The 26,550-nt window shown below is 36.1% G+C and overlaps 1 protein-coding gene across 2 annotated transcripts in view; it reads right to left on the bottom strand.

Moving 5' to 3' along the window:
• The window catches only part of GALNT13 (polypeptide N-acetylgalactosaminyltransferase 13), a 544,730-nt gene that overhangs the window by 365,338 nt on the left and 152,842 nt on the right, over positions 1-26,550 (bottom strand). The window contains exon 3 of one of the 2 annotated variants that reach the window (XM_045867450.1): positions 20,349-20,369. The exons of the other annotated variant lie outside the window; for it this stretch is intronic. Within the exon in view, the coding sequence (XP_045723406.1) occupies positions 20,349-20,369 (21 nt within the window). The remainder of the gene's footprint in view (positions 1-20,348; positions 20,370-26,550) is intronic. 2 annotated transcript variants of the gene reach the window in all.

The raw sequence follows: 26,550 nt of genomic DNA, 5'->3' as shown, positions 1-26,550 counted from the left end.
CAGCAAGTTAGGTAAAGTGAACATTTTTTATCATTCAGTTTATGGTAACTCCATCTTCCAGTTGTTCTGTCTTAAAACCTTGTGGTCATCCTTGATCCTTATCTTGGTCTCACACTGCAAATCCTATCCATCAACAAAAACTATTATTTCTGACTTTGAAACATAAAATCTGACTACTTATCACCTCCTCCACTGCTCCACCCTAGTGTGAACCATCTTCTCCTCTCCCCTAAATTACTATAATAGACTAATTGGTATTATTAATTCTATCTGGCCTCTATCAAAGTCTCTTCCTAACACAGTGGCCAGATAATCCTTTTAAAAGTAAAGCAGACTATGTCACACTTACTCTCAAAATTCTACAATGGTTCCTCTGTTCATTCAAAGTAAACCCCACAGTCTATAATTGCTTAAAAGGCCCTTGTTCCCATTACTTCTTTAACCTTATTGCCTACTAATTTCCAACAGTTTCCCTCTCCTCTAGTCAAACTGGCCTCCTTGCTGCCCCTCAAATGCAGCAGGCAGGATGCCACCTCGACAATAGCTGTTCTCACTGCCCCATATGATCAACTACCCACTACCCACAAGATAAACTTTATGTATTTGCTCAAATGTCAATTTTTCAATGAGGCCTGCCCAGACGTGCAATTTAATATTTGTCCCTCCTCCCACCATTTCCTATCCCCTCTCTTTTCTAACTTTTTGTTCCACAAGGGTCATTGCCTTATAACTTTCTATATCAGTTATGCATTGCATTCATCATTGATGGCCTCCTGTGAGTCAACTGCAATGACTGACACTAAACAAATGTTCAATAAATATTTGCTAAATGAACTGATGAATTAATACATTCAACAAATGTGTATTGAGTGCTTTCAGAACTGTTTTTTTAATAAACATTTATTCCATAGATTAACCACAAAGTCTAAATGATATGGAAATCATAATATATGATTTTATCACACACAAAGAATTTTTAATTTCTGAATAAATCCTCTTCAAATATTTCTGTTTATATATTTCAAACATTAAAAAAAAAAGATTTTCTTGTCATTGGTCCCTCTTATCTTTGTTGCACTCCCAGATTAGCTTCAAGCTGGATTAGGTGACCTTCCTTCTCTTTGCACCATGTCACTTAATGTATTTAATTGGGGTAATCTGTTAAGATGTCTGTCCCACAATAGTTTATGAAAATTTCCCGGGCAAAGTCTATTATATTCACCTTAATTTCTCCAGCACTTAAAGTCAGCACTGCATACATATTTAAAGAATGAAAAGGAGACCAGAAGGGAATAAGAAAGTGCACTGTACATCTATTTTACAAACTGTCAATGTACAGTTTTTTCAAAACTTAAAAAAAAAAGTTTTCCTTCTTGCCTTTTTCTTAATGTTTTCTTTAGTTTTTAGTAGTCAGATAAAAGAAACCTATACACAAGCCCAGTAAGAATAAAAACTCAACCTGACTAAAATAAATTAATTCATATATTCCTCAAATTTTTGTAATGTTTTAGTTTTACATGTGAGTAATTGACTATTTTCAAATTGTCATATGAATATGCTAACACTTGCACTGTTTTGACACTCTTTATCATCCTTAAAATACTATGAAGATTTGTAACAAATTCAGGGAACGTAGGTCATAGTGCTTTAAGCCAAGACATATTTAAGGGTTTAAGTAAAATTTGAGCTGTTCTTATTATCAGTATCAGTTATAGGCTTGATTCCAAATTCCCATTTATTTAATGATAACTCTACCACCAATAACTTTAAGTATAGTAAGAAGAAAGACTGAAAATTAATTCAAGTACAAAGAACTCAAGGATTTTTTAAGTACTATAAAATGCACTTGATGTATGAATCTGAAGTTATCAGGACAGTTAAATTGATCAACTAATGTATGAACTACACCCTAGGATAGGCTGATCAATATTTTGCCTTAGATTAAAAATGTAAGGATGTGGGGCGCCTGGGTGGCTCAGTCGTTAAGCATCTGCCTTCGGCTCAGGTCATGATCCCAGGGTCCTGGGATTGAGCCCTGCATCTGGCTCCCTGCTCAGCGGGAAACCTGCTTCTCCCTCTCCCTCTCTCCCCGCTTGTGTTCCCTCTCTCGCTGTGTCTCTCTCTGTCAAATAAATAAGTAAAGCCTTTAAAAAAAAAAAAGTAAGGATGCTACTAAAATATTTCTATGATGAATAAGATAAACCTAGCTGTCCAGTAATACTTAAATTACTATAAGCAAACAAAATGTATTGTAAGACTTGGGATTTTTTTTTTTTTTTAACCAGTTGGAAGGTATATTTGGAGAACGTTAAACTCAACAGAATAATAGTGACTTTTGGCCAACATGTTTTCAATTATTTTTCATATAGAAAAGTAATTCTTTTTTTTCTTTCCAATTTGGTAATATAAAAAGATGCACAGCTCTAAGAAATAGGACAAAATCAGCTTAACACACTTTTCTTACCTAAGCTTTTATCTTTATGGGAGATCAGGAATTCTCACATGAAAAAAATCCTTTCACAGAATTATAGCACAAAGATAAAAGTTCTTATTGGCTTATTTAACAGTAAAATTTAGATTTCAGTTGATCTCCTTTGCCTGAGGGAATACTCAATTCTTGACCCAGTAGAGAGATATATTATGTATTAAAGTTGAAAATGGCCATTAGATCACACCCTATTGCCTTTGTTCTGGTTAGGTCACAACCCTCTGAAAGCTCTACTTGAAAATGCAATATTCCTAATGAGAATGAATCTGAAACTAGAAATTTAACAAAAATATATTTGTGAATAAAGACTCTAGCTTGCCTTAGTGCTATCTTTGTAGTTAGCTCCTTATTTTTAAATTTACTTTTCTCAGACTATTCTAATTTCATGGAACAGCATCCCTCCTCCTGTCCCTAGAGTTTTCTTCCTTAAAATTGCACCTCTGGGATACTTCCTCCAATTAGTCATTCCCACTCTTATAGCTGAAACTCAATGCAATCTTGAAATTATGTGCTTATCTCTGTTTTTTTTTTTTAAGATTTTTTATTTATTTATTTGAGAGAGAGAATGAGAGACAGAGAGCACGAGAGGGAAGAGGGTCAGAGGGAGAAGCAAACCACCCGCTGAGCAGGGAGCCCGATGTGGGACTCGATCCCAGGACTCCAGATCATGACCCGAGCCAAAGGCAGTCGCTTAACCAACTGAGCCACCCAGGTGCCCTAACTATTTTAATGATTATACATTTGGTTTGTCTCCAAAAATGTGTATATGTTGCAGAGGCAGGAATATGCTTAAATTGCTGTGAATGCTGTGGTCAGATAATAAATTCTAGATGAGTAATGGACTCATCACACTCCCATAAAAGAGGCATTGTATTTACTTCAATTCATATACAACTGTAATACCATGAACAATATTGGTTCAATTAAAAAGAAAAAAAGAAAATTAGCTACATATTGGAAAACATGGCTCAAGAGGGAGGACCCCTGCTGTGAAGAAACCCATCAAAGATATCCTGCCTTCTCACAGAGAGAACTGCTGCTTCCAAGTGATAGCTATAGCTACATAAGCTAAGTAGCAAAATAAAACATTATATGACAAAAATCCCTATTTATGAGGGAAATCATATGAGTAGAGAAATAATTATGTGGGATTTAGTGAACTGGAGAGTCTAGATCCTTGATCAAACCTCCAGTTAATTTTGCCTAAAGAGAGTAATTTGTCATACATATGCAAAGTTACAATAGGAATTTTTTTTACTTTTAACAAAGTTATGTCCCACATCATATTTTACCAACATAATTAGACACTGAATATGTCATGCAGTGCACTGAAGTCATACAGAATATTTAAAGACCATTTTAAGGTGTGCTCATAATTTCTAATTTTTTAGATATTTTATTTTGGATATCATTTTCACTTCAAACTTCCTATGAAAATACTTCTACCAATAATTTTGTTGTCAACTTGATTTTTTTCCCTCCTACCTACAAGTTGCTCTGTTCACTACTAACATACATTGCTCAAAGAATGTTACTAATGAAAGAATAAGGACCCATGCTCCTGTCTGCCAAGAAAGGAATCAGTAAAGAAAGGAGGAAACTACTTTTTGAATATTTGTACACAGAAAGATAATTTCTGAGGGATTATGCATATGCCTGCTCACTTAATTTTTTAACATGGAAGTGAACATTTTTTTTCCTATTTAACATAGGTTTCTTAAGAGAAAAGCAAAAGCAAAATATTTCTTGAATAAATTTCTTTTATTTTTTTCTCTCTCTTTTTTTTTTTAATTTTATTATGTTATGTTAGTCACCATACATCATTGGTTTTTGATGTAGTGATCCACGATCCATTGTTTTCGTATAACACCCAGTGTTCCATGCAGTACGTGCCCTCTTTAATACCTATCACCGGGCTAACCAATCCCCCTGCCCCCTCCCCTCTAAAACCCTGTTTCTCAGAGTCCATAGTCTCTCATGGTTCATCTCTCCCTCCAATCCCCTCCCCTCATTTTTCCCTTCCTGGAGGAGATTATGCTAAGTGAAATAAGTCAAGCAGAGAAAGTCAATTATCATATGGTTTCACTTATTTGTGGAACATAAGGAATAGCATAGAGGGCATCTCTTTCTTTTTTTTAGAGAGAGAGAGAAAGAGCGTGCTTGTGCACGTGCGAACAGGGAGCAGCGGGGAGAGTGAAAAAGAGAATCCCAAGCATGGGGCTGGATCTCATGACCCTGAGATCACGACCTGAGCTGAAATCAAGAGTCCGACTAACTTACTGAGCCACCCAGGCGCCCCTATGAATAAATTTCTTAAACACTAGAATAAGTAATCAGTTGGCAGTAACTTTAATGGTGGAGTTTATAATCATGTTATCACAAGATTTTCCATCTTTGCTCTGCAAGTAGATAGTAACAGAGGCAGAGAGTATCACTTCAGAGCATGAAAATAAAAATGGATTATTTGAAATTAACAGTACACTTGTTCAGAAAAAATTTGGAAAGAATTAAGGAACAAGCCTAAGAAATATTTGGGGCAGGGGATGGGGTGGAATGGGTGGGTAGGGAAACAAAAAAAAAAGAAAAAAGAACTGAACCTGTACTGTAAAAAGGAAACAATCCTATATGGAAAACTTCCTCAGCATCATATAGATTCAAAAAAAATATTAAAAATGAATCTATTTGGAAAAAATGTTCCATGTTTTTTATAACAACATGGATGAATTTAGAGGGTATTAAGCTAAGTGAAATCAGTCAGTGAGAGAAAGACAAATATCAAATGATTTCACTCATATGGGGGATTTAAGAAACAAATGAACAAACTAAAAACTAGACAAAAAAAACCAGACTCTTAAATATAGAGAACAAACTGAGGGTTACTGATGGTTACATGGTTAGAAGGGAGGCAGTGGGGGGATGGGTGAAATAGGTGAAGGGGATTAAGGTTAATTTATCACGATGAGCACTGAGTAATGTATAGCTTTTTTGAGTCACTACATTGTATGCTGAAACTAATATAACACTGTATGTTAATTACACTGGAATTAAAATTTTTTTAAAGTTCCATGCAAAAAAAATGAACTGTACTCCTATGTAGAGAGTAAAAGTAAAGGAGAATAATATTGAGTATAAAATAAAGGGAAAGTAAATAAATCAGAGCTCCTCAGGCAAAAAGTGATAAAAGGACAAAGTTAAATGTCCAGAGCCTGGTGTTTATCTGTAAGTAAAATAATAGGAAATCTCTCAATTCTATTAAATGTATTTATCATCATAGAAAACATAGTGGGACAGATGCACTATCAGTTTCTATAAGGAAAGGAAACTCAGAAAAAGAAATAAGCAAAAAAAGGGCATTTATATCAAAACAACTCTCAACACTGACCTTTCATCCATTGTTAGCCCAGATTCAAACTATAGATTTCTTTAAATTCTACTTATTTAAAACCTAAGCCACAAAGCCACAAATTACCTAAACCCCTTTACAAGTTTTCCATTACCTACAAATATCCACTCTACTGTTTAACACAGGATCTAAATGCACTAATGCAAAAATGGTAGATATGGTAACTGTCTCAGCCTGTGAGGCAAGATACTCCTATAGAAACAGAAAATGTTTTAAGTAAAAACAAGCTAAATGTATTGAGTAATTATGTGCTAAACACTGTTATGTACATGCATTATTTAATAATGATCCTATGGGATAAGAACTATCAGTACAACTATTTTGAGAAACTGTGGTACAAAGTAGTTAAGTAGTTAAGTGATTTGCCCAAGGACATACATGCTGTAGGCTGGGGGAGGTAAGAAGAATGTGCTGAGCGTGGAGACTGATTCAGGACTTGATCCCAGGACCCTGATATCATGACCTAAGCCAAAATCAAGAGTCAGAAGCTTAACCAACTGAGTCACCCAGGCACCCTCAGCATAATTTACATTCAGTAAATTTCACTGTTTTTGATATACAGTCCTGTGAGTTACAACCATGTAACCACCATCAAAATCAACATATAAAATAATTCTAGGGGTGCCTGGGTGGCTCAGTCATTGGGTGTCTGCCTTCGGCTCGGGTCATGATCCCGGGGTCCTGGGATCGAGCCCCGCATCGGGCTCCCTGTTCCGCGGGGAGCCTGCTTCTCCCTCTCCCACTCCCCCTGCTTGTGTTCCCTCTCCTGCTGTCTCTCTCTCTGTCAAATAAATAAATAAAATCCTAAAAAAAAAAAAAATAATAATTCTAACATACCAAAGTCACCCTTTTTAATGTATTGTTCTATGAGTTCTGGAAAACACACACAACTATATAACTACCACCATAATCAAGACATAAAATAGTTCCATCATCCCATAAGATTTCCTTGTGCCCTTTTGTGGAAAATCCCACCCTCTATTCCCTTCCCCTGGCAACCATTGATCTGTTTTCTGTCTCTATAATTATGCTTTCTCCAGAATGTCATATAAAAAGAAACATACAGCTTATCGCCCTTTTGAGTCTAGTTTTTCTCACTTAGCATAATGAATCTGAGATTCATCTATGTCATTGCACTTATCAGTAGTTAGTTCATTTCAGTTGCTGAGAAGTATTGCATTGTATGGATGCACCATACAATGGTTTGTATCCAGTCACCAGTTGAAAGACACTTGTTTGCAGTGATTGCTGTTTGCAGTGAACAGAGCTGCTATAAGCGCTTGCATGCATGTATTTAGGTAAACATAAGTTTTTACTTTCCTTGGGTAAATACCCAGTGTGGAACTGCTGGGTCATGTAATAAGTGTAAGTTTACCTTAAAATAAACAACCAAACAATTTTCCTAAGTGACTATACTATTTTGCATCCCACTAGCAATCTATGGATCAAGTTGCTCTCTCTGGTACCATCGTTTTGTTGTTGTTGTTAACCATTTTTTTTAAGTTTTATTTTAAGTAGGTTCCACACCCAGCGTGAAGCCCAGTGTGGGGCTTGAACTCACAACCCTGAGATTAAAACCTGAGCTGAGATCAAGAGGCGGACACTTAACTGACTGAGCCACCCCGGTGCCCCAGTTCTTAACCATTTTAGCAGGAATATGGTGGTGTCATATCATGATTTTAATTTGCATTCCCCTAATGGCCAAAGATGTTAATCATGTTTTAATGTATTTACTTGCTGTATATCTTCTTTGCTGAATATCTATTCAAATAGTTTGTCCTTTTTATAATTGGGTTGTTGGGTTTTTTTATTATTATTGAGTTTTGAGATTCCTTTATATAATCTGAATAAAAGAACCTCATCAGGTATATGATTTGGAATTATTTTATCTCAATTTCTCTCTACAAGTAGGCTGATTATATCTCCATTCTTTTAACAGTGTCTTTTGAAGAACAGAGGGGTTTTTTTTTATATATATATTTTGATAAAGGTTGATTTGACAGTATTTTTATTTTATGGGCCATGCTTTGGAGTGTATTTAGAAAACCTTTACCTAATTAAAGGTCACAAAAACTTCTACTATGTTTTCTTCTAAGAGTCTCAGAGTTTTAAATTTTACATATAGATCTGTGAGCCATTTTGGAGTTAATTTTTGTATATAGTGCAAAGTACGCATCAATCCTCATTTATTCTGCATTTGGATGCCCAATTGTTCTAAAACCGTTTTTTGAAAAGGCTATCCTTTCTCCATGAATCGCTTTTGCATCTTTTTTGAAAATCAATTAACCATGAATGTGTGTCTATACCTGACCTCTCTACGTACTTCATTCTGAAGAGGATGTGGGAGGTAAATGCTAGCAGCATATCTAGATATTGCCAACCAATAGTATTTTTATACATTATTTTTATTTATATTTAAGTTTTTATTTATACACTTCATCCTGGAAGCTTAAGGCACTATTGTTAGTCTTCTGCTTTTCAACATAAAGCAAAAAGATTTTTCTTCCAGTTTTTGCATATGGGAAATCAAACGCCCTAAATGGAAAAGGCTCAATTGATATAATATAAAATTCAGGTCACAAAAGTTTCAAAAGGGCTTGAAAGTTTAAAAGGAATTAAGATTTATTTAAGAAAATTACTATTTTTAAAAGGGAGGACAGGAAGGAAAAGGTAAGAAAAGAGGAAAGTGAAGGGGCATAATACTAGGAAATGGAAAACAGGAGCAATTATTGAGCACCTACTATTGGCATGTACCGTATTAGGTGCTTTTGCATAGATATTAGGTTTTTGGTTTTTTTGTTTTTGAATCATCAGTTCTGAGGCAAATGTATTCAATCAGTTTTTAGAGAAGCCAGTCATAGAAGTCAAGATTCTTTCTCCTAATTCAAATTCGATCTTGTTATATACCTGGAACCAAAAGTTACTCTTCGGGTAACTTTAGGAGCCAAGTTCTGTTGGATTCCTAGCCAATCAACATCAGCTGTGGGGAGTTTGGAAGATACCTAAGGGGAAAAGTGACAAGTAAAAGAATCAATCCTGCAGTTAAGCATGAACAAAGAAGCCATGTGTCCATTTGCTCAACAGTCATTGAATGAACTGCAGAAGCACACCGAAGGTTCTGTGCTGGGCGCTTGAGAAGAAAGAGGAGCTATGACCCTCTCTAGCTCTTACACTCACTCACTGCAAGAAGGGAGAAGAGATATATTCGGTAACTGCTCCGAAAGAAAAAAGAAAGAAATTTAGTAAAAGAAATGCAAATAAAGTGCTGAGGGAGTTTTTAGAAGATTAAAAAAAAAAAAATCTAAATGAGATTAGAAAAACCCTAGGAGCAGAGTACACGTGAACTGGTGGTTCTTAGAATGATAGGAAAAATGGAACCTGCAGATATGAGGGCAAGCTATTTTAAGGAGAAGTAACATAAAATACATGGGGAAAGTAGGGCCATATGTAGGGAACAGGGAAACATAGTTAATTGGGTTAAAATACAGAATACGTGAAGATAAATTATGGGAGATAAGCTCAGTAAAGCAGACTGAGATCAGATAATTCAGTGCTTTGTTGCAACATTTATCCTTTTACAAATATTTCCTTTGTGCCTACTAGAAGACAAGCACAACAGCAAGCATTGATCATATCAGCCACAGATAAGACACACAAGTTGTCTGCCTTTATGGACCTTAAAGTCTCGAGGCTTAGGAATTTGGGTTTTATTTGGGCTTTATTTAAGAGGCAATAATTATTAAGATTTTCAAGCAGTCAGGTATTAGTACAACCAGGAGAACAAGTTAAAAAAAATATTCAAACAATTTGCTTTTATATCCTAACTTTGCTTTTGCTAAAAAGCATGAACACTGAAAAATATATAGTGTTTTACAAAAGAAAATAATTTCCTTTTTTTTTAAGATTTTATTTATTTATTTGAGAGAGAGAAAGAGAGAGCGAGCACATGAGAGGGGGGAGGGTCAGAGGGAGAAGCAGACTCCCTGCTGAACAGGGAGCCCGATGCGGGACTCGATCCTGGGACTCCAGGATCATGACCTGAGCAGAAGGCAGTCGCTTAACCAACTGAGCCACCCAGGCGCCCCCGAAAATAATTTCTAAATATATCTTTGAAAGTTTGGAGTTAGGATAGGACAGTATACTGAATGAAACTCTTTGTTAAATAGGAGAATCACGTGGTTTACATATAAATAGCATATAGTTCATATGTTGGAGTAGAATTTATGATATGTTGACCTAGAAAGGAAAATTTCTTGTATCTATACACCTAATGACATCCATCCATCCAATGATACCTGTATCAATACCTGTAGCAGTAAAGAGTATGTATATTCTATTTAAAAGGAAAAAGCTTAATGAAATGAATTAAGTGAAATAAATTCTCTGACTTGATTTGAATCTTCATTATTAATTAATTGTTAAAAGCTTCAGCATCAAGAAGGAATGAGGTAATTTTTCACCATTTGCTTCTTTCAGTAATTGAGATTTAAACAGGGATGAAATTTAACAAGTTCTACTCTACAGAATAGAACATTCTGCACATTTGATGTCTCCTTGGCATTATCTTCTGATTTCCACTCAGACAATGTCTGATTCATGAGATGATAGGAGAGATACTGTTACTGAGAGTTAGAACTACTGTTGGCTCTTATCTGAGCATCAGTCCTCAGTCTGACACATGCTCCCCAAGTTTCCGTGAGGATATTCTATTCCGGAGTTTATAAAACCCTATGTCCTTGGATCAGGGGTCAAATATTGTGTCTGTGGTAGGAAGCAGACATAAAATACTCAGCTGTGGTTACTGAAACAAACGACATGTGATTTCCTTTAAGTTTTTCAATAATGTATTGTTACTTTCTAGTATAGTACAATATAAAGACAGTATTTCTGAAGGGAATATTAATTATTTTAAAGATGAGTGTGTAGGAAAAGGCAATAATAAAAATATTAAGTATTAGAATATTTCACTATTTTAACACAACTCACTTTCCTCTCTACTATATATGCAGTATAAAAACTATATATTCTATATATCATATTAGTATATATCATATGTGTCACATATATGTCATATATAGTTTATATATACTTATGTGTTTATGTATGCATGTATGTGTATATATACATATATGTATGTGTGTACGTATATATATGTATGTGTATGTATGTATGTATATACGTATGTGTATGTATATGTGTGTGTGTCTACATCACCTGATATTATGAAGCTTTAAAAAGAAAGCAGCAATCTATTCACATACTCCCTCTTTGAGCACCTCACCATATCTGATACTTTGCTGTTAAATGTGGATTCGTATTTCAGTATCATTTCCCTCCTAAAATGGCTGCTGTGTTTCTCAGCATCAGAGGAGAGATCCTCAAGGCTTTATAAAAAACAAAACAAAAAAAAACAGAGATCAGAGTTTCATCGTTCTCCAAACCTTTTGATTGTCTTCATCAGTCTTTGAAAGACCCCACCAAGGGAAGTGCACACTGCAATAGGCAACCCAAGTTCATTTCCTCAGCGACAACTGTGAGAAAAGTTGATCCAGCAGACCCTGGGATGGAGCAGAGCACACCGGCACTGGAGCCCAGGGAGCTAGGATTAGTACCACTTCTGCCACTTCTGCTCCACCTACCAAGCCCTTGTCCACCCAAAGGCTCACTTTTTCTCACCACATCTGTATCACCCTACTATTATAATTTTTAAAAAATCCTTATAGTAAAATTATACAATTGTTAATTATTATTACATTTAAAAACCTTGTTTCTCTTTCTCTCTATTCTTGATCTCAACTTTGATTCTGTAAGACAAAACGAATTGAAGGAAAAAGAAAGTGGGGTTGCTAAAAATTTTGCATCCAATTTTTGGGTAGTATATTTAAATAACATGTTGACAGAAAATTACCCAAGTCAATAATAAACACTTAACTGAGGAAGGAAAATATATATTTACATAGAGCTATATTTTTATTTTGGAAAGATGTGCACATATTGTTCAAAGAGAAATGGTATCCAACAAAATGAAAACAAAAGACGTTTAAAAAATCCTATGACAAAAACTGTGGGATACCATCTTCAAAGTGGCAACAAAAGAACTTTTTCTTACAGACTAAGCAGTAAAGAGATAAGCCATTTTTTCCCACTTGTTACCTTGCCAATAAATGATTATGTAACTTCTTCACATGAAAACCTGTTATAGTAACTATTAAACATATGAAAAACTCCATTAGGCTCTTAAAGTTACTATAATTGCAATTTTTTTTATAAGAAGGATAATCATTTCCCATTATATCTGGTAAACCTGGAATTCTGGATCCACCTGGTACAGCTCTGGACTTCTACACTGTAGTATGATATATATACATATATAATCTTTTATCCTTTAAGTATATATATGTATTTACTTTTATATATATATATACGCCTTTAAGTATATATATGCACACCTATTTCACAGACCAGTATATCAATAATGATACACCCCAACTTTTAAGCAGCAAAGGACTGATGAATGGTAATTGACAGATACAGATCATTTTGACTGATCCTAAAGAGATGCCAGACACAAGATTTGATACATCATTACACTTTGGGATTCCCACATACATACTGAACATTTTTTTAACTTTCTATTGGGTTTTTGAGCCACAGTAATTTCCACTTACACTGTAATTTAGAAGGATGGTATTCATTTGACTGCCATGTATTTTATTTCTCTAGCAAAACAGTGCCTCTACGGTACTTTTTAAAACTACCCCCACACTTCATCTTTCTACACATTTAACAATGAAATATGGCAGTACGCTTCGATGAATGCTTACATTTCTCTCTCCTGCCCCCAGTGCTACTTTAGTCAAAGTGCTCTACAGTACACGAAAAGTATCAGGCAGTAATTGCTTCCATTGCTGATAATATTTGAGTTAGCTCTGATAAGACGTAGGTGTAACTTGCTTCATCCAAATACAGATCTTCATTAAAATGTATGTGATCAATTTTTAAGCCAATTATATTTTTCCATTGTTACATATTATTATTTTAGAAAAAAAAGACATACCAAGATGTTTTTGCCTTATGCCATAATGAATTATGTGTTACATTTCAGCTGACCCGTTTTAATTATATTTTAAAAGAAAAACTGTATTACAAAATCCCAACGCTAACAAAATAAATCGAGCATCAGGTTAGCTCCTGTAAGAAGCAGGTGATACATATAATATTTTCCCAAACAACTTTTTGTTTGTCAATCAAGTTGTTTTCAGTGATTGTCAACTGAAGACAATTTTGTCCCCCAGAAGACATTTGGCAATGCTTGGGGGCACTTTTAGATGTCATAACTAGGGGGGCGTGGTGTTTGCTAACAGAATCTAATAGATAAAGCCTATGGATGCTACTAAACATACTGCATGCACAGGAAAGATCTCACAACAAAGAATTATCCAGCCCTCAGGGTGTCTGGGTAGCTCAGTCGCTTAAGCATCTGCCTTTGGCTCAGGTTATGATCCCAGGATCCTGGGATTGAGCTACATCAGACTCCACACTCAGGGGAGTCTTCTTCCCCCTCTCCTTCTCTCTCTGCCCCTCCCCTGCTGCTCATGTGCGCAAGTGCTCTCTCTCTCTCAAAATAAATTTTAAAAATCTTTAAAATAAAAAAAAGTGGGCGCCTGGGTGGCTCAGTCAATTAAGCGGCTGCCTTCTGCTCAGGTCATGATCCTAGAGTCCTAGGATGGAGCCCCACATCCGGCTCTCTGCTTGGCAGGGAGCCTGCTTCTCCCCCCAGCCCCCGCTAGTGCTCTCTCTCTTTCTCTCTGTCAAATAAATAAATAAAATCTTTAAAATAAAATAAGATAAAATAAAATAAAAAAGAATTATCCAGCCCAAAATACCAATAGAGCCAAGGGTGAGAAACCCTAACTGAATTTAATATCATAATAAGGTTCTAATATGAATATTAATACAAAATGGTTTTTCAGATTAGTAAACAATAAGATTCAGAAAATAATAATAGTAGTAATAATAATAATGGCTCAGATGTAAGGAGTATTTACCATGAACCAGGTGCTTGCTTTATTAACTAACTTACTCAGCATTAATCAGAGTCCTATGATTTGGGCACTAGTATTGCTATCACTGTTCTATGGATAAAGAAATGAGACTTTAATTTAATTAATTATCTTGCTCAGTGTTACCCAGCGTCCAAGAGGCTGAGCCAGGATTTCAACCAACAGTCTGCTAACTCCAGATCAGACTCTTGACTACATCACTATATTGTCTTCATGTTGATCAGAGAATCTACTTTTTGATATAGATTTTTTAAAAATTGTATTTAATAAGATCTATAAAATTCCCTGATGTATTACTCTCTACTTCAAAATTTCATTCTTGAAGATCAATAAAAGCTCAAGCACACAGCAGATGTCACTAAATCATTCTTTATTAATTTATTGAGATTCTCATTTCAGCTTTAGCAAATGTACTCAAAATGTCTAGAAAAATGAAAAATGCAACTAAGTGAAACATATCACACTAACAAGAAAATGAGAACAGAAAGCACTTAGCCTTGGTATAATATTACAAGTGTAAAAGCAAGTTAGAGTAAGAGAAAGGTTCACTGAATCATCAGGACGCCTCATACTTTCAATTACAGCAGAGATAAGTTATATGCTACCAAAAATTCACTCAGGGAAAATACAAACTGACTAGAAAGTATGGTGTATTAGTTTGTTACAACTGCCATAACAAAATACAATAGACTGGGTGGCTTACATAACAGAAATGTATTTCTTACAGTTCTGGAGGCTAATGCTCCAAGATCAAGGTGTGGACAGGTCTGGTTTTTCCTGAGGCCCCTCTCCTTTGTTTGCAAATGGCTGCCTTCTCCCTGTGTCCTCAGATGGCCCTACCTCTATGTACGCATCCCTGGTGTCTCTTCCTCTTCTTATAAGGACACCAGTCATAGTGGATTAAGGCTCCACCTTTGTGGCTTCATTTTAAATTAATCAGCCCTTTAAAGACTGTATTTGCAAATACGGTATATTCTGAGGGATTGGGGATTAAGACTACAACATTAAAATTTGAGAGTATATAATCTGCCAAACATATGGCAAGGATAGTTTCTAAGAAGACACGGGCTTAACCTGCTAAGAGCTTTTCCATGGAGGATTACTTTTAATAGTTTGTCAGATATTTTTTTAAAAAAAATCTATAAAACAGTTATGAGAATAAATAGAATGGTGTCAGTCTAAGGAAGCACCACAGTTGCTAAACCTAAAAACAAATACCTTGACAGATCCAACTTGAAATTTGCTTGTGTCTACAAGCTAAGGTAAGTGATTGGCAATCACAGTCTCATCCATAGCCCTGCAATATTTGCCCCACATTTACAAGACAGAAAGACAAGCAAACATACAAACAAACAATGACTTTGATGGCAAAAATGCAATGACAGTCAAAGTGTATGGATCATTGTCTTTATCAGTGAGAGAGAGTGATAAATGCAATCTGCAGTTCCTTTGCTTTCACTTAGGTTTCTTTTTTGTTTGTTATTGCTTTTTTTCGTCTTTGGTTCTAAAGTCACAGTAACATCAGAAATGCTACGTTGAATTGAAGGCAGTTGTTTTCACTAGAATTTAAAGCCTGCTTCTCTCTGCCTGCCAAGAAAGTAAGATCATAACTGCAGAACATGTTTTTCTCCCTTCTACAACACAACTTGCCTTCAGAGCTGTCTGCCTACTCAGCAGGTCAGCAAAAACAAAGAGAAAAAGATGAGAGTCAAGCAGAACAGAAAGAAAAGACCAAATGGACTGAAACAAGGGTCACAGAGGAATATTTTCTTGGAAAACACGGCTAAGTGGAAGAAAGATAAGAAGCAACATGGTAACAATAAAGGGCATTTGTTAAGTGTAAGCAAATCACTAATATAACTATCAATCATTTGAACATAAATTTCCATTTCATTCATTTTGTTAGTCTCCTGTATCATGGCTATTACGCACCCCCCTCCCATCTCTTCTAACCACAGCAACCAAAACTCACATGGGTTTGACTGTAATAATGTCTCCCCCTTCAACCTCTACCTGATGAGTTGTACTTAAACAGCTTTTTCATCATGTGATGTCATTTCCCTTTTCTAAAAGACCCTTCATATTAAAAGCACATCAACTCTTAATTATTCTATTGCTTTCGTCCACATTTGGTTTCACCCTACAGGTCCATGATCCGTCCTTATTATACGTTATTCCGGCACACGCTGAATTTAATAATATCTGTCTTCTCATTATTCTAAGAACATGTCACCAGTCAGGCCAGAATGTCCTCTCTTCTACCCTGTACTGATCATAGACACTTCATTTTCTGAGGCTCAGCTAATATCCAATCTGTTCCAAGTGATGGCTTCCAAATGGATAATATCAGAGCTAGACCTGACTATCCATCTACCCTCTGGATATCTTACTCTGTATCTCCCCTAGTTACCTCACATTAAGCATAACTAGACTGAATTCACTATCTGCTCCAGCCCCAGGGTTCCCTTGAAATACTCAGCCAAGACAGACCGGAGAATCATCCTTCACTCCCCTTCATCTTCACCCACCTCCACATCCAATCATTTACCAAAACTCTACTAAACTGACCTCATAGAAGCCTCTAACATCTAGTCAAACTTCTTTCTATCCTTTACCCTGTTACTCCTCATCTCCCACCCAGCCCACTGCATAGGGTCCTAACTCTCTTTCTTGTCACTCTATATTTTTCAGTGAACCAAACTATAGCTCTATAGCAGGGCAACTAAGGCCCATCTTGATCTAGCACCTGGACTGGTGGTCAAACTCTATCCCTCTGAAATCCCCAAGCCACCAATATTACCATATCACATGACTGATGGTAAATATCTCTGAGCTTCTGCATAAGGCAGCCCTCTATCTGAAATGTTCTTTCTTCCATTTCCCTTCAGATAAATTCCTATACAGTCTTTAAAGCAGTTCAAATGCACCTATTTGATGAAGTCTCCCTGACTTCACCAAGTCAACTTGGTCATGTCTTCCTCACAATTCTACAGTATTTTGTACAAACTCTGTTTTGACACTGATAATGTTATCATATAACCCTCCCACATTTTTCTTGCAAGTAGCCTATGAGCAATTTGGTTTGGGTCATGCATTTTTTATTTATGCATTCCCAGAAAATATCAGAGTAATTATTCCACATTTTAAGTAGATGCATGATAAGTGAATCATCACACAAGGATTAACTGTCTACTACATGTATAGTAACATATTAGTTAGAGACATTTAAAAAAGATAAGTCACACCATATTTTTATAGATGCAAGTACAATTTTGATGTTTTACTTAAAAACCTAAAGCATTACTTAATTTCTGAGCCTTAATAAGATGGTAAGCCTTAGTATCTTATCATTTATATGAAAAAAAAAGTAGAAGGGAAGCAGCTGGGTGACTCAGTTGGTTGAGTGTCCGACTCTTGATTTCAGCTCAGGTCATGATCGTTGTGTCAGGCTCTGCACTCAGAGGTGAGTCTGCTTGAGGATTCCCTCTCTCTCCCTATGCCCCACTCACACTCTCTCTCTCTCTAAAATGAGTAAATAAATTTTTCAAAAGATAAGTAGAAGTATGTTAATAACACTATAAAAATAGTATTTTAAGTAAAATCAATGGGTTACTACATGTCAAATATTTCACACAAATCCTAGAACACAAGAAAATATATTACCATTATATGAGATGCGAAATTGATACTCAGCAAAACAATATCCATTATACTAGTGAATAACCAGTTTGTAATCAATTCAACTAAAAGAAAAGTATTTTGCTATTTTCAAAGTCCTTGACATAGTCTTTGCATATGTTTTATCAAAAATTATTACTGGGGCACCTGGGTGGCTCAGTTGGTTAGACATCTGACTCTTGATTTCAGCTCAGGTTGTGATCTCAGAGTCATGGGATCAAGACCCATGTCAGGCTCTGTGCTCAGCGTGGGGTCTGCTTGTCCCTCTCCCTCTGCTCTTCCCCCTGCTTGCTCTCTCTCTCAATCAAATAAATAAATAAATAAAATTTTTAAAAATTATTACTTATCCTCAATATTATTTGAAAATGAAAATGTAGGATGTTAGGAAACAATTCAATAAAACAAGTAAGACACTTTGAAAATAGAAAAAAAAAAACTTTTTAAGGCAATATTTTTAAGAGATACACTGCACTTGAAGATCATCCAAATACTTGTATATAAATGATAACAAGCTTCACAAAGTTTTTAAGGCAGTTTCTCTAGAATATTAACTAGATGTTGAATTATTTTTCCCTTTTTAAGTCATAGTCCAATATCTACTTCACTAAAATTATTTTGTCAAGGTAGCTTTCTTTCTTTTTTTTTATTTATTTTTTTATCCCCATACATTACATCATTAGTTCTAGATGAAGTGGTCCATGATTCATTGTTTGTGCATAACACCCAGTGCTCCATGCAGAAGGTACCCTCCTCAATACCCACCACCAGGCTAACCCATCCTCCCACCCTCCTCCCCTCTAGAACCCTCAGTTTGTTTTTCAGAGTCCATCGTCTCTCATGGTAGCTTTCAATTACAGACTTAGTTTTTATAACAGTCTTTCCATAAAACCAATTTGTATGTTAACTTCACAAATTTTATTAATTCTTACTTCTGTGACTTGGACTTTGTGCCTTTGTTATTAACATCTTTCCCATTCTCTCCATTTAGTTATTAATATACATCTACTTCTGGGTGCCTGGGTGGCTCAGTTGGTTGGGCGACTGCCTTCGGCTCAGGTCATGATCCTGGAGTCCCTGGATGGAGTCCCACATCGGGCTCCCTGCTCGGCAGGGAGTCTGCTTCTCCCTCTGACCCTCCCCCCTCTCATGTGCTCTCTCTCATTCTCTCTCTCTCAAATAAATAAATAAAATCTTAAAATATATATATATATATACATCTACTTCTGTTTTCAAAATTTAATTAAAATCTGATCCCCTACAGAGCCTTATATCTTTAACCAAGCCCAGATCTTGCTCATCACTTCTCTTTTAAACTATGTGCCAGCCATATATTTGCTTTGATACTTTTCACATATACAAATTTTAATTCTCAGCTGATTTTTTGAAAGTAGAACTAGACTTTCTATTTCCTTTATGCAAAGTAGGTATTCAATAAATATTTTTACTTAATTATTAATGTATTTATAATTCTTGAGTCTCTATTATTTATACTTTAGACATGGTTTTCAATTCAGTTTGCTTCAGTTGGACAGATAGCTTTTTATATTCTTAACAACCTGTATTGTCACTGTTGACAAGTGTTTCATAGATACCTTACTTCTGTGTGTGTGTGTGTGTGTGTGTGTAACATTTCACATCTTCACAGTAAAAGTGTGAGAAGAGATTTAGGAAAGGTCGATATTTCAGGGTAGAACAGTTATATCCCAGGACAAGGGTGTTGTATCACTGACTCTTTTTTATCTTTTTCCTTTGCTCACACCATTCCCTCTAGATGCATTTTGCTTTTTGATATCAACTATTAACATAGAGCACAACTCAAAGCTTTACAAGTTCTGGGTTCAGTATTTCAGTCACATCTCTCCCACCTCCAAGTGCTCCCCAGAGTTCATCCACACTGTCCTCCTTTCATTTTCTTAAAAGAGCCTGGCTACCACCATCATGGCGCCTTTGCACATCTTAGTGTCCCTGATTTTGTATGATTAACTCAAATCATTCAGATATTAACTCAAATGCAGCTTCCTCAAAAGGTTTATTAACTTTCATATTAGGTTAAAAATTTTGTTATATAAACATACGCCACCCTAGACTGTTCCTTCATAGTATTTACAATTGTTTATAATTATGTAATTAGTTGATGTCGGTTTCTCCACCTAACTAAGCTTAAGCATTCGCAGGAGCAAGTACTATGCCTCTGGAACACAGTAGACACATAATAAACATCCACGAAATGAATGAAGTCTTCTTATCTGTGCTGCCATGGCACAAGTATTTTTAAATATCCTTTCATTCATTTATTTAATAAATACTCAATGAAAGCCTTATACATATGAGGCATAATTCTAAGAGCTGAGGTAAAGAAGTGAGTAAAGTGAGTGACATCACCAAGATAGTGGCAGAGGTCAATCCTGATTGTGTGCCCCCTCACAAGAAGAACAACTAACATCTATTCAAGAACAAGACACCATTGAGGGAATCCTAGAATGTGGGGCTGAAACTGAAGCATCCCTGTGCACCTGAGAGACCATGACAGACTGCACTAGAAGGATAAGAGAAGGGGCTACACACCAACCACATTGCCCCTCCCCCAGGCCAGCAGAGCATCACAGGTAGAGGTGAGCCTCTGGTTCCTACAATGGAAAAAGATAACCCAGAAGGGACAACCAACCTCGTCCAGAACGTGGGCCAATTTGTGGGAGGTCCCACATTGATCTTGCACCATGAGGATCTTGCAGGGGATCTGTGGGATTTGGCCACTGGGAATCTGACTGTGATGGAGAACGAGGGAAGGACTTTCAACAAACAGCACATGGATCTTGGCAAATCAAGTTCATACCTGCAATGCCCAACTAGCAGATTTGCTCACCTGCATTACCAAGCTGAGATGTATTCTGAGCATCTCAGATCTGGGGATTTGGAGGGATGCAGATCTGGAGGATCCTCAGAGGATGAGTTTTGCCTGACTTAAAGCCCAGTTTGCCCATGCCCAGTCTAGGTGCTAAATCACAGCCCCTTGGAAAGGGGAGAGTATCTTCTCACCTCATGTGAACCAAAAGGCTGGCAACAACTTCTGGAAGGTATACAACCCAGTGGTTCTCAAGCTGAGAGGTGGACAGGCAGAGCTGATCACCTGCACAGCAAATCCAGTGTCCAGCATGAAGGCTTGTCATGACTGCACAATCAGGGGGATTAATTCATGCTAAGAGTGAGAGTAGCTCCCAGGCCCTCCCAAACAGACAGCCTGTTTGGGAAATTGAGAGTAGCATGGAGTGGCCCCTCCGCTTCCCACAGAAGCAAGGGGGCTGGGACATAGCCCAATCTGCTGTCGCTCCCAGCCCCATCTGACTAGAAGGGCGGGTGAAAACACCTGAAAGCTGTGTTGCCCACTGGCACCTTAGCAGAGAGAAGGACAGGCAGAGCCAAGAGTTTGCAGAGCAAAGCCAGTGGTCCCGTTAGGCCAGTGAACTTAGGGTGCAAGTCAGTTTGAGTTAAGACAAAAAGCTTCATTGGCTGTAGAGTTGCTTCCCCCCACTGCACCCAGGCAGAGAATATAATTTGTAGCTCCACTTATTGTTGAATACAGCCTTCATTCATTCTTTTTTTTTCTTTTTTTTAATTAAAGTTCAATTAGCCAACATATAGTATATCACTGGTTTTTGATGTAGTGTTCTGTGATTCATTAGTTGCATATAACACACAGTGCTCATCACAACAGGTGCCCTCCTTAATGCCCATCACCCAGTTACCCCATCCCCTCACCCACCTCTCTTCTGCAACCCTCAGTTCTCTTTTTTTTTTTTTTTAAGATTTTATTTATTTGACAGAGAGAGAGACAGCGAGAGAGGGAACACAAGCAGGGGGAGTGGGAGAGGGAGAAGCAGGCTCTCCACTGAGCAGGGAGCCCGATAGGGGGCTCGATCCCAGGACCCCGGGACCATGACCCGAGCCGAAGGCAGACACTTAACGACTGAGCCACCCAGGCGCCCCCAACCCTCAGTTCTAACCAGGGACCTTAACCAGAGCACACAGGAAGCTGTGAAGCCCATTCATCAGCCCTATGTACTGAGAAACCTGAACAGAGAGCATATCCTGTGGCTTCCCTCATCTGCAGAGCAAACTGGTGGCCTCACCTGACCAAGGAATTCAGTGTACACTCAGCCTGATTCACGCTCCAAAACAATAAGCTATACAGGCCCTGGGCTTTGGCCTGCTGACCTGCAAGTGCAGGGATGCTAATCCATAGCTGAATATAGTACCCAAGTAGTCCCAAGCATCTAGTGAGACTGACCACAGAATACAGGCGACTGTAGTGACCATCCTACAGCCTCACTTGTATAGGGAACCAGGCCATCTACAAATTCAGTGCAATCCCTATCAAGAGTCCAATAGCAGTTTTTATAAAAGTAGAAAAAAACCCACTCCTAAAATGTATGTGGAACCACAAAAGGCCTCAAATAGCCAAAAGAATTCTGAGAAAGAAATAACAAAGTAAGAGGTATTATACTTCCTGATTTCAAGCTACACTATAAAGCTATCATCATCAAAATGGTATGGTACTGGGATAAAAACAAATAGGCCAATATAACAGAATCAAGAGCCCAAGCAACTAATATATAACAAGAGTGTCAAGGATACTCAATGGAGAAAAGACAGTCTCTTCAATAAATGGTGCTAGGATAACTGGATATTCACATATAAAAAAATAAAACTGGGTCCATACTGTACACCATTCATAAAAATTAACTTCAAATGGATTAAAGACTGAACTGTAAAACCTGCAACCATAAAATTCCTCGAAGAAAACATAGGAATAGAGCTCCTTGGCATGGGTCTTGGTAATGATTTTTAGCACCTAAATGAATATAGCACCTAAAGCACAAAAAACAAAGTCATTATCAAACAAAATTTATATTCAGTTAAAAAGAAAACAAGTGTGGCTGCCATTTGCAACAACATGGATAAAACCAGAAGGCCTTATGCTAAGTGAAATAAGTCAAACAGAGAAAGACAAATATTATACGTTCTTACTTACATGTGAAATCTAAAAGACAAAATGAACAAAACAAAACCACATAGGAAAAGAGGTCAGACTAGTTGTCAGATGCAGAGGCAGAGGAGGGTAGCCAGACAGGGAAATGGAGGAAAGTGGTCAAAAGGCACAATCTTGCCTTTATAAGATAAATAAATAAATACAAGGGGTAAAATGTACAACTCTGTAACTATAGCTAATGCTACTATACAATAGATAGGAAAGTTATTAAGAGAGTAAATCCAAAGAGTTCTCATCACAAGGAGAACTTCTTTCTTTTCTTTTTATTGTATCTACATGAGAATATGGATGTTAGCTGAATCTATTGTGGTATTCATTTAACAAAATATGTAAATCAAAACATGATATATGTCAATTATTTTTCAATAAAATTGGAACAAAAGGAAGTAAATAAAATGTCATCTGCTGTCATAGGTCTAACATTACATTTGAGGAGAACAGAAAACAGATAGATGATAAAGTGATCTCTATCGATAGATGACAGATTGATAGACAAACAAATAGATATAGATAGATAATAAAGAAGATTTACGAGTGTTGTGCACTTTAAAAATGATTATGATATTGCCTGGGAGACTGCTTTAGACTGGGTGGTTAAGGATCGTCTTTCTGAGGAGGTGACATTTAAGCTGGGACCAAGAAATAAGACTCAAATGATAATATCATGAGAATCTGCTAGTTTGTCTACCCCATTGATCATAAGATCTTTCTTTGAAAGCAGGGATTAAAGTCTCAGTACTTAGAATCATGAGCAGCACATAATAGATACTCAGTACATATTTCTAAGGTGGCTGGGAAAAAAACAAAACTGTGATTAATGAGGCAAATGTCATCATTTCCAATTTATGTGCAAGGTAACAGATCTAGAGAAGTGAAATGATAATGGACATTCAAAGAACCCAAGTTCTACTTGAGTTCCTCCAATGCTCTTTCTACCCATCAAAATCTTGATCTTGTTCCTCCTTCAAAGAGCTATGATATACAGCCAATAAGTTTGCTGCATCAAGTCACAGAGTGGATATATTTAGAGTAGGTAAAGACACAGTTATCATATAGAAAGAATATCATGTATTATGATTTTTATAGATCAATTATAAAACATCCCAGTTTTAATTATTAGGGATGAAAATACAAAATAAATTTACCAAACACCTAGTTTATACAACGCCATGGGAAGAAACAAATGTTATTAATCACACTGTTTATTGTCAGGAGGTTTACAAACTAGTCAGAAAGACAAACATGAGAAAAACTCACTATAAAGCACACGATAAGGCATGAAATTTGATGGAAACACAGAGGAGGCAGCATCCAAATATTTTAAGGACTGTTCAAGGTACAGAACAGAAGAAAATACACAGGCCTTTTCCCTAGAGTCTTTTTATTATTATTATTATGTTATGTTAATCACTATACATTACATCATTAGTTTTTGATGTAGTGTTCCATGATTCATTGTTTGCATATAACACCCAGTGCTCCATGCAGAACGTGCCCTCCTTAATACCCATCACCAGGCTAACCCATCCCCCCACCTCCCTCCCCCTCCTAGAGTCTTATAGAAGCTTACAGTCTATGGGAAAAATTCATCAATATGCTATTTAACTGAATGAATTAGGTGTTTCTTGTTAAATTGGCAAAATGGTTTTATCTAATCCAAATTTTTCTCTTTTTCTCTTTGTTTCATAGAAATCAGGGGAAAAATTAGCAGTTGCTTTTTGGCTGGACTCAAATTATGGTGACTTTATAATATAAAGTCTTAGACACAGCCTTGGGATGAGGAAAGATCATACCTTAGCCAACCTTTTGGTTGGTTTTAAAGATTATACAGAAACAAAAAGAAAAAAGCAGTAAAATCTATATTTGAATTAGATATGCATTATAAACCTCATCTCCAATATCATGATGATTTTGAAAGACATTAGCAGTTTCCTACATCAACAGTAACTAAATACAAATCATGTTTTATATCATAAGAGAAAAATTCTATAGTATCTGTATAAATTCTTATGTCTGTTTAAAAAAATATACTCTCAGTAAGATAAGCCAGGCTGAAGGAATTCTGAAATTCTCATTTGTCAACATGTTTTATGGTCATCTTAATGATTTATATAAATTAATTCATGGTGTACCTCTTCTCTCATGTGTAAATTTAATACTGTGTTTACACTGGTTTTGATCAATTCTGTCATAGTATTTGCCCAGAAAGAAAACACAGCACATTTTCTAAGATTAAAAATACAATTAGAGGGCAATGAAAACTCTACATTTTCTATCAAAAGACTCTCTTTAACATTTATATATAATATACATAATTTATATATTTTTATATATTTATAAATATGCAAATATAAATATATTATTTGTATATTTACAAATATACATATATATAAACATATTATTCAGAACAAGAGCTGAACACTAAAAAGTAGTAATGTACTTACTGCAAAAAACAAGCAAAATACCATAGTCTAAAAAATGTCCAGAAGGTTTCCCATTTAAACTATTGTGAGTAATTTCTACAACAAAATACATGCAGTCATGGAAGAAGCCACATTTTGTAAAACCCTTCAAAGGCCCTGAAATCTATAAAATAAAGATTTTTATCAAAGAACAAGATAACCACTGAATTTATAATACCAGCCCATCTGAAATGTGTAGTTTAGCTTTTAATTGTGTCCTACTCATAATAAACAGTCAGACCAAATGAATACAATCCCATGCCTTAGCTGCAGTCCCAAACTTCTTTTATGTTTGCTATTTTTTCTACTGATGAAATTTCACAGCAGCACTTGCTATGTACACAGATATTCTCTTTAAAATTGCCATATGGTCTTATACAGAGGATGCAAATGTCTTATGAATAACTACTTTTAGGTTTGAGACTGAAAGCAGAAAAAGAAAATATTGATACGTTGATTTAAAATAAAAGTATTTTACGTTTGTCAACTTTCTCCTATATCTTACTGATGAAATCATTTTCTCCCCCAGTTGAGTAATGCCTAGGACCTACCATAAGAGTAAAGGATTTCCAATTAACCATTTTGATGCATAAAAAGTCAGAAAGAATATACTTCCTGAGTAAGTGATATCATCAAAGTAATTTTATAATAAATTGTGAATAATGACCATTCCCTCTACGTCAGGCATCATTCAAAGAAATTTAAAGGTATTACTGCATTAATTCTCATAACAGCTCCAAGAAGCAGATATTATTATTATTAGCTTACTTCACAGATGATAGTAAAACACAGAAGTTGACAATCTGCCCAAGATCGTGCAGCTAACTTGTGGGGGAGCAAAGATTTGAGCCAAGACAGTATGATTTCAGAGCTTAACCATTTATCCTTTAGTTTATAACCTCCCAATAAAAATATTTCTTAATTACAGTATATCTCATTCCATGCACCACAATGCCAATGCTCAAGAGACATTAGAAAAATACCTTAAAGTTGAAATTTTTTGGCTTAGGCTTTAAAGGACTCCAAAATGACCTCCTTGATCTGTCACGTTCATATTTTAGTTGTGCATATTCTGGATTTTCCCCCACCATCCAAAATACAAATGTGTGTGTGTGTGCGCACATGTATCTTTCTTGTGCATTAAATGCTGATTCAACTGAGACAAGAACCAGGTATCTACAATACCTACCAAGTGTCTGAAAAACACTTAACCGACATTTGAATGAATGGTTTTCTAATGAAAAAAACATGAATGGGTTAACAGTAAATATGTTATTCAGTAAAATGATCTCAAAAAACATACTTTATGCAAATGAAAGGCCAGAAGTAGGCTATGGATAACAGTGAATAATTACACCTGAAATCTGTACAGTGCCTAAGAATTACCTTCACACATACCATTTAATTTT

This window comes from Mirounga angustirostris, unplaced genomic scaffold, assembly GCF_029215605.1.
Source record: "Mirounga angustirostris isolate CCGP_5_RB_7025 unplaced genomic scaffold, mMirAng1.0.hap1 SCAF_3, whole genome shotgun sequence".
In the NCBI taxonomy this organism is placed as follows: domain Eukaryota; kingdom Metazoa; phylum Chordata; class Mammalia; order Carnivora; family Phocidae; genus Mirounga; species Mirounga angustirostris.
The sequence above is the reverse complement of the archived record's forward strand: the minus strand, read 5'-3'. Positions and strand labels throughout refer to the sequence as shown.